This window comes from Rhinoderma darwinii, chromosome 2, assembly GCF_050947455.1.
Source record: "Rhinoderma darwinii isolate aRhiDar2 chromosome 2, aRhiDar2.hap1, whole genome shotgun sequence".
In the NCBI taxonomy this organism is placed as follows: Eukaryota; Metazoa; Chordata; class Amphibia; order Anura; family Rhinodermatidae; genus Rhinoderma; species Rhinoderma darwinii.
Genome location: NC_134688.1, coordinates 68,621,254 through 68,639,379, shown reverse-complemented (window position 1 = coordinate 68,639,379; position 18,126 = coordinate 68,621,254). Strand labels below are relative to the sequence as shown.

General features: G+C 40.4%; 1 protein-coding gene across 3 annotated transcripts in view; it reads left to right on the top strand.

Annotated features, from left to right (window-relative positions):
* The window catches only part of DCLK1 (doublecortin like kinase 1), a 383,441-nt gene that overhangs the window by 321,220 nt on the left and 44,095 nt on the right, over nucleotides 1-18,126 (top strand). For all 3 annotated transcript variants that reach the window (XM_075851721.1, XM_075851723.1, XM_075851722.1), the window contains 3 exons: nucleotides 13,556-13,689; nucleotides 14,790-14,867; nucleotides 15,983-16,079. In XM_075851721.1, coding sequence (XP_075707836.1) covers nucleotides 13,556-13,689; nucleotides 14,790-14,867; nucleotides 15,983-16,079 — 309 coding nt within the window. The remainder of the gene's footprint in view (nucleotides 1-13,555; nucleotides 13,690-14,789; nucleotides 14,868-15,982; nucleotides 16,080-18,126) is intronic.

Genomic DNA, 18,126 nt, shown 5'->3' with positions numbered 1-18,126 from the left:
CTCTGATTGTTGTTATTCAGTAAGGACATTCATTGTTTACTTCCAGTGGATAAATTCTGTCCATGATCATGTGATGGACACTCAGGTGCACGGCTCGTTACAGTATGTGTATCAGAGTTTCTTCTAACGATCCCAGCACCTGTGTGTCCGTCACATGACCCTGTAATGATCCCAGCACCTGTGTGCCCGTCACATGACCCTGTAATGATCCCAGCACCTGTGTGTCCATCACATGACCATGTAACGATCCCAGCACCTGTGTGTTCGTCACATGACCCTGTAATGATCCTATCACCTGTGTGTCCGCACATGACCATGTAACGATCCTAGCACCTGTGTGTCCGTCACATGACCCTGCAATGACCCCAGCCCCTGCGCGTCCGTCACATGATCATGGACAGAATTTTATCCACTGGAAGGAAACAGTGAATATTCCTACTGATAATAGCAAGCAGAGATCTTGAAAACCGTGAGGAATTAACAAATAAAGTATATTGCAAAATTAAATAACTTTTAATTATACAAAAATAACATTAATTTGCTGAAACCATTTAATTGTAATATATTAGTCTTTTTCTCCTATGCACATGCTGAAAGGCAAACCTACAGAGAAAACATGACAGTTCTCTGGACTTGGGTAGTATTAGTGACAGGGAAAAAAGTTAGAGGTCCAGCACACGAAACAAGTAATTAAAAAGTATTAGTGACAGTAGTTGAAGCCCCCAAGTCATGGTAGAACATTATTTAGTGCGGTTTTTCTAGTTTTAGTGGTATCATCTAAAGCTGGCGGGACACAACACACACAGGGCCATGATAAGGTGACGAGAAAGGTTGACTACTTTGGAAGTGGGTGGGGAATTTATAGGGAGAAGACAGATTTCTTATTCAAGACAAGAGACATATTAGAAAAATGTTCTAACTTCAACTTTTGGAGGAGGAAGAAACGTGAACTTCGACAAGGTCAGTTATTGCAATGCCAATATTCATGAGTGCCAACCTGGCATTTAGCATAATAATTGAGTTCTCATTAAAGATTAAGATTTATAGCTCTCTCCTAGGTGAAATATATATTTAATTATACTTAGAAGGCTTTATGTCAGAGCTGCAGCAATGGTGTCAGTAGTCATTAATAGTATGAGACACAATAGGAACAGTGGTCTCCAAGGAACCTGACTTATCCATTAGTCCTTAGGCAATCTTTCTACAGACTGAGAGTTTGAAAGATTTAGCCTGCAGCATTTTTTAATGTTGAGTTATTGAAAATGGTCCAAATAAGGTTTTCAAACCATTTAAAACATCCCAAACTTTAATCTTACCTTACAAATGTAAAGTGTTTTTCTATTTTCATATCCACAGAATATGCCATAAATGTCTGATAGATGCGAGTACCACCTATCAAACCCGCACCTATCTTTAGAACATGGCCCCCTAATCCCAAACCTACCTTGCTGCTGCTCCCTGGCCACTGTATAACTAGGTGGTTGGGAGTTATGGAAACAGCCGCGCTCGCCGTGCTACGCTTTTACCGTAACACCCATTCACTTCTATGGAAGCTACAGAAAAAGCGTAGCTCATCGAGCTCGGCTGTTTCTGTAACTCCACCTCGTCATACAATGGCCAGGGAGCAGTGGGAGCTGAGCAAGGTAGTTTGGGGATCAGAGGGCTACGTTCTAAAAATAGGTGTGGCTTCCGAGAGGTGGTACCTGCATCTTTCGGACATTTATGGCATATTCTGCTCACATGACGCTACCATGAGTGCCAAACATCTAAAATTCATATAAACTAGTCACTAGTGTATATTTATGGCAGAACCCAGCAGCAAGTGTTCAGTTTACCTGCAGCACCACCACTGGGGAGATGAAGCATTACACCGTGCTCATTAAAATCAAATGTGTCAAGTGCTCCAGAACAAAGATTTTTTTTGTAGCTACTCTCTGCTCTGGCTAATAGATGAGGGTCCTGAATGGGCTTACCTTCTCTATTATTCTGAAATTTCTAAACCACACTACACATTTGTCTTTTAATTTAAACATATTATTTTGAATTGATATAATAAAAAGTACACAAAAGGAATATGCACAACAAAAGTCAACATTTTTCCTGCAAATTGCGAGTTTTGTGCCTTTTGTGACTTTTCTACAACAGAAATCTGCTGTAGAAAGTTAATAAATTCCTCCCTTAGTCTTTGTACTAGTTCATGGGAAAAACTAGGTTATTTCATAAGCTTTGAGTAACCAATACTGTACCAATCTTTGGAGAAACACAAAATCCACTTCCATACAATGTCATACCAAATGGAATAACAGTGCTGTTGCTGTTCCATATATTGAGACCTAAGCACACTTAAAGGCTATGTACTCCATTAAAAACGTTTTGTTTTTTTTAAATAAAACAGCGTATCAGTGTGTTTGGTGCAGCTTTGTAATTACTTTTTATTAAAAATAATTTTTTACTTTTTCAGGTACAGCTGCTTTGTATCCTGGATACACAACTGCTGTATCTTGCTCTGAGACCTGAATGAACTTAGATATGATCGATACCAGCTCGATCCCGCGTCAGTCCTGCTGACCTGATGGATATCGGTCTCAGCGCACAATACAGCTGCTCTGTATACAGAATACAAAGCAGCTATATCTGAAAAAATAAAGATAATTTTTAATATAAAGTAATAACAAAGTTGCACCAAATACACTCATACACTGCTTTATTAAAAAAAATATATATATTTCAAACATCTTTTTTTTTCCAAAGGTGTACATACGTAGTCTTTAAGATGGCAGAAATGAACCACATTTTTTTATATGTGGTCATTAAGGGCTGCTAAAGATCATCAGGTATTGGGTTAATTTGGTCAAAAGTGAGCAAAAACTCTACCCATGTAATTATTACTAGAAAAATCATCATACAATTAATTATTGTATGAAAAAAAATAATTCATGACCTGGGTCCAGCTCTGCAACTGTGTTATATATAATCCTTATAAGTGCCCATATACACTACCGTTCAAAAGTTTGGGGTCACCCAGACAATTTTGTGTTTTCCATGAAAACTCACACTTATATTTATCAAATGAGTTGCAAAATGACTAGAAAATATAGTCAAGACATTGACAAGGTTAGAAATAATGATTTTTATTTCAAATAATAATTTTCTCCTTCAAACTTTGCTTTCGTCAAAGAATGCTCCATTTGCAGCAATTACAGCATTGCAGACCTTTGGCATTCTAGCTGTTAATTTGCTGAGGTAATCAGGAGAAATTCCACCCCATGCTTCCAGAAGCCCCTCCCACAAGTTGATGGGCACTTCTTGCGTACCATACGGTCAAGCTGCTCCCACAACAGCTCTATGGGGTTGAGATCTGGTGACTGCGCTGGCCACTCCATTACAGATAGAATACCAGCTACCTGCTTTTTCCCTAAATAGTTCTTGCATAATTTGGAGGTGTGCTTTGGGTCATTGTCCTGTTGTAGGATGAAATTGGCTCCAATCAAGTTCTGTCCAATCAAGCGCTGTCCACAGGGTATGGCATGGCGTTGCAAAATGGAGTGATAGCCTTCCTTATTCAAAATCCCTTTTACCTTGTACAAATCTCTCACTTTACCAGCACCAAAGCAACCCCAGACCATCACATTACCTCCACCATGCTTGACAGATGGCGTCAGGCACTCTTCCAGCATCTTTTCAGTTGTTCTGCGTCTCACAAATGTTCTTCTGTGTGATCCAAACACCTTAAACTTCGATTCGTCTGTCCATAACACTTTTTTCCAATCTTCCTCTGTCTGTCTGTCTGTCTGTCTGTGTGCTTTTGCCCATATTAATCTTTTCCTTTTATTAGCCAGTCTCAGATATGGCTTTTTCTTTGCCACTCTGCCCGGAAGGCCAGCATCCCGGAGTCGCCTCTTCACTGTAGACGTTGGCACTGCCGTTTTGCGGGTACTATTTAATGAAGCTGCCAGTTGAGGACCTGTGAGGCGTCTATTTCTCAAACTAGAGACTCTAATGTACTTGTCTTGTTGCTCAGTTGTGCAGCGGGGCCTCCCACTTCTCTTTCTACTCTTGTTAGAGCCTGTTTGTGCTGTCCTCTGAAGGGAGTAGTACACACCGTTGTAGGAAATCTTCAGTTTCTTGGCAATTTCTCGCTTGGAATAGCCTTCATTTCTAAGAACAAGAATAGACTGTTGAGTTTCACATGAAAGCTCTCTTTTTCTAGCCATTTTGAGAGTTTAATCGAACCCACAAATGTAATGCTCCAGATTCTCAACTAGCTCAAAGGAAGGTCAGTTTTATAACTTCTCTAAACAGCAAAACTGTTTACAGCGGTGCTAACATAATTGCACAAGGGTTTTCAAGTGTTTTCTAATCATCCATTAGCCTTCTAATACAGTTAGCAAACACAATGTACCATTAGAACACTGGAGTGATGGTTGCTGGAAATGGGCCTCTATACACCTATGTGGATATTGCATTAAAAACCAGACGTTTGCAGCTGGAATAGTCATTTAGCACATTAACAATGTATAGAGCGTATTTCTGATTAATTTAATGTTATCTTCATTGAAAAAAAACGGTGCTTTTCTTGCACAAATAAGGAAATTTCTAAGTGACCCTAAACTTTTGAACGGTAGTGTATATAAGATATATTTGGCTCCATAGTGGGCAATCTTTATAGGGTTGTTTAGAGGGTTGTAAAATAACCGATGCAAAAGCAGTCCCTGTCACCAGCCATATGAAGCTCTTGTTAGGAAGCCCTTACTAGCTGTGTTCCATCGCTCCAGTAATAGGTTTCATATGGCGGCACACATTTATATAATGATGCATTCAATTACTGTTGTGCAATTACATTTTTATAGCATTATTAAACCAGGGGATTCACCGCACTTTAGTCATTTAGACTAATCCTGTTCTCTTTTTCATTGTTTATCAGGGTATAAAGCAGAGACTTTCTGAAAGTGTTTACTGTGAACACATTGAGACGATTAATGCTTGGCCTTTTCCTGGCTCTCTAGATCCATTAATCTTTTATGAGTATTATCTAGGGAATATTTCTGTATTGGTTCAGTCATAGATGCCCATGTTCGTTCCGTATTTGGAAGTCCTCGATATATATCTAATGTCAATACATCAACTCTTGATAAATAAAAAGGGGCCCTGAATGGAGAATATGGACAAGGCCTGGTGGGAAATCCTCTTTAAATGTTGTGTTGCCCTTTTGATGGCAAGGACAGCAGAGGCATTCACTGAATACAATGTCATGAAAATCTAGTATTAAGGAGGCCATATGCATGAGATTGCTGTTGGCCATAAACACGAACACTTTTCTTGCCTCAGCTCGGCTGATCGTATATGTTTATTCCTACGCGGAGAGGTGAATGAGCCACTGCCAGACACTTCTGGTGGGGGGAAGTCGGGAGGTCCTCATACACACAGATCATCAGCCAATCCCCTAAAAAATGATTTTGTGATAACATCGCTTCCTCCACTTCACTTATACATATGACAAACATTCACAGTGATAACCTATAACAGATGGCAAACAGTGGTGTCGTCCGCTGCAACCAACCAGAGGTTTCCTTTAATTTTCCAAATTTTAATTCCAGAATCTCAGTTGAAATTTTATTAAAGGTGATGGGCAAAACCACTGTTCTTCTTTTCATACATGATCCTCTTTGGTTGAACTCTGCAATAAAGGAGTAAGTGTCTGGTGAGGATAACATACTGTACATTAGGATCCACATCCTTCTGTGACAGCATGAAGCCATGTTGACTAACATATTTATGATTTTATTATACATTTTCAAAGGGAATTTTATGGTGAATGTTACATATATTTATGGGGACAGATGTGTTTAACTAGTGGTGGTTTCAAAAGAATCTTAAATACATTGCTTAGCTGTCATCCATGCAGACATCCTTCCCTGGCACTGAAACAGACAAGTGTGGCTCTTTCTTTGAGTCAGATTGCTGAAGATGATGAGATCCAGTTGTATGTGTTCATTTAAGAACTTCTTGTAAGCCAAAGATTGCATCAGAGGCTCAGGAACCAATTTGCTCTCTGAGCCGTCAGCACGCATTACAAAGAGGAACAATGACTGTGAAACCCAAAACTTTTCTCACCATGTTCAAAAATTATAGCAACATTCACCAAGGTAGACGTTCTGCACAAGACTTGTTCTAAATATAGTAAAACTACTTTAATCAGCATCGATGCAACCTAACGTGCCAGATTATTAATTTCTCTGGATTATTGGACAGTCAAAGGCAAGTATAGTAAAACGCATTTCTTTGGGAAAAAAAAAGGAATGGGAGGAAAAAGGGGGAGGGGAGACAAAAAAGACACACAGGTGCTTCTCTAAGGTAATATTGTACGAGTATTTGGTTGGATTAAGAGATAGATTTGTGAACTGGAGGTTTTGTTTTCACTCACCTTCTGTGGTTGTGCAAGATGGTCGGCACAACTCAATTGTATAGCGTGTTGAGTCAATAGACTCCGTAGATGTACAGTCTGCAGGCCTCTGGAGTGGGCACCAGTAGCTGGTAAACACCAGGTTTTCCAGTGGAATACGATAGCAAATGAATTTTAAAAACGATCAATCCTTCTTTTGGTTCTCCTGTAGTAATGATAGTTGCCATGAAGGCTTGTGACAGTAGGATAACTCCACAGTTTTAAGAATAATTATTTATTACTGAAAAAGAGATTACATATGTGTATGAACACCATGCAACGCGTTTCGACCTAGCACTTAGGTCTTCATTAGGCAACGCCTTACTTGAGTGCTAGGTTGAAACGCATTGCCTGGTGTTCATACACATATGTAATCTCTTTTTAACTAATAAATTATTATTCCTAAAAACTGTGAAGTTACCCTACTGTGATGAGCCTCCACGGTCTTCATCAGGCAACGCCTTACTTAAGTTCTAGCTTGAAACGCATTGCATAGTGTTCATACACATATGTAATCTCTTTTTAACTAATAAATTATTATTCATAAAAACTGTGAAGTTACCCTACTGTCACGAGCCTCCACGGCAACTATCATTACTACAGGAGCGCCCAAAGGAGTGATCGTTTACAAAATTTGTTTGCTATAATAAAACACATTTTTAAGGGATGAAAACAATCAAAAAATATTCTTAGTTTTTTTAAATGAGGTGTTTTTCAAATTTTCAGAATATTCAAAATTTCTGGACTATCGGAAACTGGATTCCATTACCTTTACTGTACTTGTGAGCTTGAATATTATATTTATTATTTGTTAATGTTTACTGTTTTCTTGTATGAAAAGAAATTATATAAAAATAGGAATTGTAGATGTACAGATTCGGTTATAAACAGTGGCGATTAGTGTTTCTAATGGGGCCCATCCTCCAACTATGTAGATCTGATGCATGTCCATTGGCATAACATCCTCTGTTGCTGTCATTGTATATTAACTAATTATGGGCCTGGGCTACAGGCATTATGAAATCACCCAAAAACAGGGCATGATCACCCCTGCTGTCAGATTCACATGGGGTTGCCTTCTGCTAGACCTCTGTCATGGCTGGACTGTGTTACTATGATATTCTCTGGTGGGCCTGTCAGACCTCGGTGGCAGATTGTAGCTGCCAAATAGGACTTTTGTCTCTTTTTACATTATATTATAATGGAATCTCATTTGCTAATTCATTTCAAAGAACCGCATCACATACTCCATGTACTTAAGAGATAACACCATAACATCAAGAGCTTATTGCAAAGAACAGATGATATAATCAATGTATATCTAGTATCCTGGGGGGCATTCCTTATTGGGGATAATATTTTATCTAATCAGCCACATTATTGCAATGATCAGGCAGCTAAAGATGCGTGTGTTGATCTCGTGGGAGCAATGTCATGTCTAGTTATGCTTTGACAAGTCTGACCCTGTTAGGCGACCCATAAACAATCGTTTCTGGTTAGTTGCTACTACTGTTTTTGTCTGGCTCTGCCAACGAGCAATTGTATGATCTAGATATTCTTACACATCTGCTTGATGGTGGTGAAATTAGTTTGTTTTTGGCTCATTATTTTATGTGTATGTCCAGCTTTAGCAGAAGTTAAGAGTGGGAGCTAAGAATATGAACCCTCTAGACCAGGGCTTCTCAAGCTTCTTCGACTGGGGTCTCACCAGTCAGAACATGGTGATTCCAGGGCCCTACTATTGGTTGTAGTTCATGTAAACATTTTTATAAATTATTTACATTTATCTTACAATTTGTGTCCTGAACCCATTAGAACATTAAAATAAGCACAAAAGGAGTCAGTGATGTTACTAAACCAGAGATTGGTGACACCATAGAAAATCCTATGCTGCATACAATTACTGCCACCCCATCTGTGTCTCACCAACAACTGGAAGACTCCTCACCAGTAACCCCCGTCTCACAGTTTGAGAAGCACTGGTGTACAGCCTAGGTTCACAACCTGTGGTACGTGTGCCCAAGGGGGTACACGCCATATCACTACGGGGGACTTGCACTGTCTTAAAGGGGTTTTCCAGCCAGTAAAAATGTATGGCCTATCCTCAGGTTAGGCCATCAATAGCTGATGGTCCAAGGTCCGACTCCCGGGACCCGCCCCCCGATCAGCTGTTTTGAAGGGTGTGCAGCGCTCGTTCGAAGTTTCACAGGGAGCTAGAAGAAATAAGGAACACTCATTCGAACGCTGCACCCCCTTCAAAACAGCTCATTGGCGGGGGGGGGGGGTCCCAGGAGTTGGACCTTGGCCCATCAGCTATTGATGGCCTATCCTGAGGAAAGGCCATCAATTTTCACTGGCTGGAAAACCTCTTAAGTGCTGTGCTATAGGGTGCAACTCAGTTTATGATCATATCTTTGGGGGTACTTTGATGTAACCTATTTGAATAGGATCTTTAGCTTAAAAACATTGAGAAACACTGCTCTATATTGCAGAAGAGACTTATGAGGCCCCTGTTAAACTGATGCAGAAAAATTGTGTAAGGGTAAGGCCACACGGAGCGGCCCTGACGCGGTCGCAACACAGCCAACAAACCCGCTGGCACTATGTAGGTGCGGCTGTCAAATACACAGTGTTCCAAATGATTATGCACATTGGATTTAAGTGTCATAAACATTTAATTATTAGTTTTTCAATTAAACTCATGGATGGTATTGTGTCTTAGGGCTCTTTGGATCATTGTAATCAATCTCAGACACCTGTGATAATTAGTTTGCCAGGTGTGCCCAATCAAAGGAAAACTACTTAAGAAGGACGTTCCACATTATTAAGCAGGCCAAAGGTTTCAAGCAATATGGGAAAGAAAAAGGATCTCTCTGCTGCCGAAAAGCGTGAAATAGTGCAATACCTTGGACAAGGTATGAAAACATTGGATATTTCAAGAAAACTTAGGTGTGATCATCGTACTGTGAAAAGATTTGTTGCTGATTCAGAGCACAGACGGGTTCATTCAGATAAAGGCATAATGAGGAAGGTTTCTGCCAGACAAATTAATAGGATTAGGAGAGCAGCTGCTAAAATGCCATTGCAAAGCAGCAAACAGGTATTTGAAGCCGCTGGTGCCTCTGGAGTCCCGCGAACTTCAAGGTGTAGGATCCTCCAGAGGTTTGCAAGTGTGCATAAAGCTATTATTCGGCCACCCCTAAACAATGCTCACAAGCAGAAACGGTTGCAGTGGGCTCAGAAATACATGAAGACTAATTTTCAAACCGTGTTGTTTACTGATGAGTGCCGTGCAACCCTGGATGGTCCAGATGGATGGAGTAGTGGATGGTTGGAGAATGGCCACCATGTCCCAACAAGGCTGCGACGCCAGCAAGGAGGTGGCGGAGTCATGTTTTGTTCTGGAATCATGGGGAGAGAGCTGGTAGGCCCCTTTAGGGTCCCTGACGGTGTGAAAATGACCTCTGCAAAGTACGTAGAGTTTATGACTGACCACTTTCTTCCATGGTACAAAAAGAAGAACCGTGCCTTCCGTAGCAAAATTATCTTCATGCATGACAATGCACCATCTCATGCTGCAAAGAATACCTCTGTGTCATTAGCTGCTATGGGCATAAAAGGAGAGAAACTCATGGTGTGGCCTCCATGTTCCCCTGACCTCAACCCTATTGAGAACCTTTGGAACATCCTCAAGCAAAATATCTATGAGGGTGGGAGGCAGTTCACATCAAAACAGAAGCTCTGGGAGGCTATTCTGACATCCTGCAAAGATATTCAAGCAGAAACTGTCCAAATACTCGCAAATTCAATGGATGCAAGAATTGTGAAGGTGATCTCAAAGAAGGGGTCCTATGTTATTATGTAACTTGGCCTGTTAAGTTTTAGTTGATTGAAAGAGCTTTTGATTTCTGTAAATATGACCTCCTGATGCTGCAAATTCAACAAATTAGCATTTTAGTTCTCTTTACAACCTTTAAAATGTTTTGATCTCTGTTGTGCATAATAATTTGAAACAGCGCATTTTGAGTTTTTTACTTCTAAAAAAAAATCTGTTATCATTAGGAGATTTGTTCAATAAAATTCGTATTATACTCCAACGGTTGATGGCTTGAAGATTATACTGACTGTCATTTGCATCGACTATTTAGGAAAATCAGCGAAAAATAACATTTGCACAATAATTTGGAACGCAGTGTACCTTGTTAAGGGTTATTGTGGTTACATGCTCATACGCACTGCCGTTTCATTCATTCTCTATGGGAGCACCGGAGATAGGGTGTATTAATTCATGGCTGCATGATTTTGCAGTTAAAGGGGTGGTTTACCAGAATTAACGTGCGGCCACAAACAAGCTGTTTGACAGCCGCACCAAACATGGTGCCGATGCGGTTGTTAGCCGCGTTGCGACTGTGTCAGGGCCGCTCCGTGTGGCCTTACCCTTAATCCTTGGACCAATGACCCAATGACCTCAAGCAATCTAAAGCTGGCTATATACATAAGAAAGCTGACAGCCTGCGCTCCTTATAAACATGCACAATTAGCTCAGCTGATCATAAATATATATATATATTATAATATCCAAAAATAGCGCCAGCACTCTGCAAACACTAATGCCATCGAAAACACTATAAATAAATATGCATTGCTGCTGAATCTACTTACAATAATGAGGTTCTTAAAGCACATTTTGATCAAATTGTGTGAGCCCACCTGCCACGACAAGGCGACCTCAGTGCCTACACTGCTCATACCCCCAGAACTGGGACTGTGCCTACATATATACCTGGGGATGGTAGGAACCAGCATTAAACTAATTAAAATCTCCCAGCGCAGAGTGGGAAGAGTGCAAGATCAACAATGGAGGCAGTCACCAACCCCACATATATACAATACATTCCAACAAAATGAAAATAAACATGTATGCATGTGCAAGGAAACCTTAGGGTATGTGCACACGATGAGAGGCTTTTACGTCTGAAAAGACAGACTGTTTTCAGGAGAAAACAGCTGCGTCGTTTCAGACGTAAAAGCTCCTCGTCGCATTATGCGAGGCGTCTGTGACGCTCGTAAATCTTGAGCTGCTCTTCATTGACTTCAATGAAGAACGGCTCAAATTACGTTGCAAAGAAGTGCCCTGCACTTCTTTGCCGAGGCAGTCAAATTAGGCGTCGTCGTTTGACAGCTGTCAAACGACGACGCGTAAATTACAGGTCGTCTGCACAGTACGTCGGCAAACCCATTCAAATGAATGGGCAGATGTTTGCCGACGTATTGTAGCCCTATTTTCTGGCGTAAATCGAGGCATAATACGCCTCGTTTACGCCTGAAAATAGGTCGTGTGAACCCAGCCTAAGACTGCAAAAGAGTACAATATCCAAAAATTGCGACAGCACTCTGCGAACACTACATATATAGGACATATATATAGACCTACCCTTTCAAGGATTAACATTTTACATTGTATTATGGCACATACATGAGTTTATATTCTTAATTGTTTCCAGAGTATTTTTTTCACTGCCAGGAGAAGGTCAGATTGCTAACATGGCATTTTCGGCTTTTGTTCCAAAGCAAATTATTACATTGTTGGTTGATTGTCGGGTAGCTGGCAGGACTAGGCAAAATTGTGTTGTTTTTCTTTTCACTAGCTTGCAATGTGTTTCACATATGCTTCTTGGAGCTAAATTGGGATAAATAGGAGGGATAATGAGGCGGCCATAAGACTTGAATCTTCTACAGCCGTGAAGTTGGAATAAGGTTGTGAAATTGTCCTGCTGATTAAATTATTATGTTCTCATGATATAATTCAAAAAGCATCTCAATTAATTGTGAATGACTACTAAGATCCCTTACAGGTCTGTCCAGCAGGAAGGGAAACCAAGCATGAATTCTCTGGTTTGGCAACTGACAACATAAAGGCCGAGTTTTGTATCTGGATGAGCTGCAGCATATATCATCCACTGCTGCTTCGAAAGCAAAAATGCTTTGATTTATGCTACAGTAATTATCAATATATTTTGATAAGTTCAGAGTAGTTTCTCAGAACCCTGAGACTGAATTTCATTTATTTGCTGTGCATTTTTTTTTTATGTAACTGAATCCGTATACATGCATGTATATCTATATGGGTCTGCACAGCCTAGTACTACATCATCACTTATTGAAGCACAAGAGATTATTGGATTTACAGGGCTTGTCCACCGATAACCCTTTATAACTTTTATGACCTGTCAATTAGACAGGTCATAAAAGGTATCATAGGTGGGGATCCCAACCGTTAATAAAAATGGGCATCCCAAGAGTATAAACTCAGTCATTCTCCATAGAAATTAATGGGACAGTGGGAACAACCTAGGGCAGGGATCTGCAACCTGTGGCACCAGTGCCATAGCCGGCACATGGGGCATGGTTTGTTGGCACAACTCCCTCTCCCGGTGTCCAGCGCCATTGTGTGTTTGGTGACGTTAAATACAGGGAGAGAGTAATGCTTCATTATGCGCTTGGCGGCTCTGATCACCAGGAGAGAGATCAGTGCTGTTTGTTGCTGCTGAACACTGGGCAAGCACACAATGCAGCACTGCTCTCTCTCCTGATGAGCACCGCTGCCAAACGCATAATAAAGCGTCACATTCTCCTGGTGATCAGCACCGCAAGGAGGAAGTTCAGTAACCGCTCTGTAAAAGAAAACGTTAGCAAAAGTTGGCAGCTTTCTCTCCTATGTGCTCCCTCCAAGCTGGTGTTCAGTAGCCGCACTCTCTCCTATGTGCACCCCCCAAGCTGGTGTTCAGTAGCCGCACTCTCTCCTATGTGCACCCCCCAAGCTGGTGTTCAGTAGACGCGTATGCACCACAGATCGATCATCTTTGCAAAGAAAGTCAGGGAAAATGTTCACATTGAAATGTAAGTTTATTTAAATGATTAATTGCTTAATGTCACATACATGGTAAGAGTTTTTTTGCAGAGCGGCCGAAAATCTCAATTAACTACAAAACCACTACAAATCTCAATAAAAACAGATGCATATTTTCAGATGTGTGGCAAAAAACATGGCAAAACCACGCCGTGTGTAATCTAGATACGTGTCACATGTGTCAAATTCCAATTATTTTGTAGGTGTATGAGCACCAGGATAGCAGTAAATCTCTGAAGCTTGGAGACTTTGGACTGGCAACAGTGGTTGATGGACCTCTTTACACTGTGTGTGGAACCCCAACATATGTAGCTCCAGAAATCATTGCAGAGACTGGGTAAATCCGTTCACGTTCATACATTGTAAAAAGATAATGCCTTGGAAAGATATGATGTGTTCTTTGTTCTTTTATTAACCCAAAAATGTATAGACGTTGAAACAGTTTTATTTAATCATTAAAGGGAACCTGTTATGAGGGTTGGTGCCACTAAACCACCAACATACCGTTATGCAGCTGGGGTTTAGCGTTCCAAGCATGCCTGCGTAAAAACAGGACATTTCGGCAGTAGTTAGTAAAAGAAGTCGACTGCGCTATTGATTTAGTCAAAACAACGTAAACCTTACAGAACGGTGACAAATGGAAACCATTTGCAACAGATGCGTTTCCATTGAAATCAATGGTGATGCAAACGGAAACCTATGGTTTCCATTTGTTTCAGTTTGGTTTCCATTCATGAGTTCCCCTGACGGAAAGGTCAGGCGGAATACATGAACGGAGTCCCAACGCAGATGCAAACGAAGCCTTACTTGTAAGTTCTTTTACAAACTATTGCTGAAACTGGCAATTTTGACATGGGCATATTAGGAACGCTCAACTCCATCAGCAAAACGACATGCTAGTGGTTAAGTGTCTCTATACCTCATGACAGGTTCCCTTTAAGATCTTTTGCCCAAAAATAAAACACCAAGGAAAGTGTATCTGAGGAGTTAAGGAGTATGAAAGCTTGTTCATTTGTGCTGGGATTTCTTGAGATTAGGAAATAGTATTATTTTTTTAGTTCTAGAGCAGCGCCAATCTTGTTTAAAGTCCATGTCTGGTATTGCAGCTCAGCCCCATTCACTTGACACAGGCCATGGACAAGAGTGCCACTGTCTCTGTAAAACAACAAAATAGACCTTCATTTCTAATCTCATAGAACCCCTTTTTAAAGTATCTGGTCCAAAATATTGACCAACAATTGATAAAATATAGGTGCACACATGAAGAACTTTGTAAATGTCATTCAGGTCAGAGTCATAGTTAGGCTTTGCATAGCTTCAGTTTGCAGACCTGTCTAAATACACTATGCTTTTGTTCAGGTTCTTTTAATCTTCAAATGACTTTATTAAAAGGTTTACTATTAGCGTAGTCTTTATTAAATTTTTGTATTTGTTTAGATATGGCTTAAAGGTGGACATCTGGGCCGCAGGCGTAATTACTTACATTCTACTTTGTGGCTTTCCTCCGTTCCGTGGGTGAGTTTTTTTAATGCAAGTATTTATATTTAGGGAATTAAAGCTTGACTTCCACTGTTGTGATGATGTGCTATGTTATAAAATGTGTAAAGCAGCATAGTAAATAGCATACAGCAAACATCAGGAGGTGGGGATTTTAGAAGGCCATTAAATAAAGAAAGAAGTAAATTTTTTTGCCTTTTTTGTCTTGAAATGTTTATTACTGATTGTATTTGTCTTGTATTTGTAGCTTCACAGTGTCAGAGTTGTGCCATAAAAGTCTGTAAAGCTGGGTGACAACTACTATGGCCACCATTGTAGCTCCTTAAAGTGAATGTCCACCCTTGAAAACCATTCTGGGTTCTTAATCTAAAAAAGTCTAGCATAGGTCTGTGCTTATCACTTTCATAACTTATCTTTATAGTGACCTGAGCTGTGTTTTTCTGCTATAGGGAAAACGTTCCCTGCATAGTTGTAGAATTAAACAATAAGGTAATGCCTTCCTGCAGCCACCACCACTAGAGGGAGCTTAAGAGCTTACTGTATACAGCTTACACATTGAAGTCATTAATAAATCAGTATGCAGTAAGCTCCTTCTAGCGGTGGCTGCAGGCAGCCAGAATTGTATCATTTCATTGTAAGGCTGTGCAGGGGATTTTGAGCTCTGTATCAGAAAAATGGAGCTTTGACCGCTATAAAGATATATTATAAAATTGATCAGCACGAAATGTTGGACCTAAAAAGGATATGGTTTCAACAGGTGAATATTCAGAGCTGATTTACATATTATACAGTTATATGAGAGTGGAGACTATATCTCTGTATATTCAGGTGTCTAGAAAATCAGAGAGAGAAAAATGGCACATTAGTTGTCACCCAGCTTCCCAGAAACATTTATAAATATTTAATGGATAAGTAGGATATTAAAAGGGGACATCTCACTGATCTTTAAATTTTATTTTTTACATTTTATATAACCCATGAAGATGTAGACTGGATAACAACATTGTACTAAGGGGATTTACATGCACTCCTTCCTTTTTTCCTGTAAAGAATTTGAATTAGATATTTTGTATTATATTATTTTCAATATTTTTATAGCAATTGTGCTTTTCTGTCTTCTCTTTGTAAATTAGAAGTGGCGATGACCAGGAAGTACTTTTTGATCAAATCTTAATGGGCCAAGTGGATTTCCCATCACCCTACTGGGATAATGTTTCTGATTCTGCTAAGGTAACATCAAAGTCTCATACCTGTAATATGATAATATACATTATTACTAGTAGGTATAATTCAGTCATTTACACAGTGGAATATGGTGCTACTGAACATTTACACATCATTGGATTTAAATTTTGGATATAGCTCTCTTCACTGAATAAGCAACTAAAGAGATATGTACATAATAATCTCACCAATTTGGTGACTGACATGTGGGTACAAGCTTGTGGCATTTCGATCCCAAAGGGATGTTTGTGAAGTAGTTGTATTCTCAGTAAGGACTCATGCACACGACAATGTATTGACTTGTACAGCAGATCACGGACTGTACTACTGGTCGGCCATACAGACACAGGTAATTTGTGTGCTGCCACAAGAGTTCTAGGAAAATACTTTATAATATTGCATTGATTGGGGCATGCCACAAATTAATCTTGTAGCATGAGAATGTGTGCTTGTATGGGTGTTGTACTTGGCAAGTCCCTTACTGACTTAAACATAATTAATGTGGAGTTGCAGTGGCATAACTACCGCTGTAGCAGCCATAGCGGCTACTACGGGGCCCGCAGCATGAGGGGTCTGGTGCCGCCTGATGTCCGGTGGCGCCACTACGGCTGCTACAGCGGCAGCGATGCCACATTCAATAGTATCTGCGTCCTTAGGAGCACTTCAGGGGACTTTTGTTTCCCCGCTCTCCTTATCGCTGGGGGTCCCAGTGGTCGGACCCCCAGTGATCACACATGTATCTCCTATCCTGTGGATAGAGGATACATGTGTTTTGTGGGACAACCCCTTTAACTAGGCTACAGGCTGTTTTTTTTGGGGGGGGCTGGGGCTGTATGGAGCTAATTACAGGAGGGGGGCTGTATGGCGCTATGTACAGGGGGGACTGTATGGCACTATCTACAGGGGGCACCATATACAACGGGGCGCTGTGCGGCAGAATCTACAGGGGGCACTATCTACAAGGGGAGCTGTGTGTGGCACCCCGGGGGGGCAGTCAAAAGTTTTCTATGGGGCCCAGTCTTTCCTAGTTACGCCCCTCTGGAGATGCTTTGCAAAGAGTCTGGTTGGCTTTGAAGTGTTGCAAGATTGTACTCAAATGTGAATAACTTTGCATTAAAAAGCAGCAACCAAATCCGTGAGTGTTGTGAAAATTTGTAAAAAAATTTTAGCATTTTAGATCATGGTTCACTTGATTTTGATTTTCAGTATGAATACATATCCTTCAGATTTTTTGGGCTTTAAGGTCCTTTTACACAGGCAGATGATCATCCGAACGAGCGCCGGTACGAACTGCTCGTTGCCCATCATTGCCCCGTGTTTTTTGCCAGTGATAAGCCAAAAACCAAGCAGACACTCGTCTGTCAGCGAACTGAACTTTTATGCGGCCTAAAAAAATGGTTATTTGTCAGCAGCACATCTCCCCGTGTAAACAGGAAATGTCCTGCCGACAAGATGCAAACTGTATGTGGACGAACGATTGTATTAATGATCGTTCGTTCCCATACGATCATTTCTCCATGTAAATAAAATAAACGAGCGCTGATCGATTTGTTCTTATTGTTGATCTGTGCTTGTGACCGGCTAGAAAATCTCTGCTGGCCTTTGTTTACTGAGTTGCAGCAATGAAGCCAGTGATTGGCTGCAGCTGTCACATGTGTCGACATGACGTCATCTCTGCAGCTCAGTCAACTCAGACGGGATTTATAAGTTAAGTAATGCTTCTTTTATTATAGTGTAAATTGCAGATGTTTTTTCTGTGATTGTCATACTTAGTAATAAAGTTTTCTATTCTACTACTCCATCTACCAAGTTTTTGAATTTTCTCTGGTTCATAACATGGTACATATCCATGTGTACAGTATAAACTATGTAGACAATTTTTATACCGAATTTTTATTTTCCGATACTTTTGGTTGAGCGGTGTAGCTTTAGTGTTCTGTCTTTGTGACACATTTGTGAAGATTTTTAGCCAATTACGAGGACAGAAATGTGTCATAGCGCATGTCACCTTCTTTGAGCTGTCATACAGAGCCGAAGTACAGAGAAAAGTCAC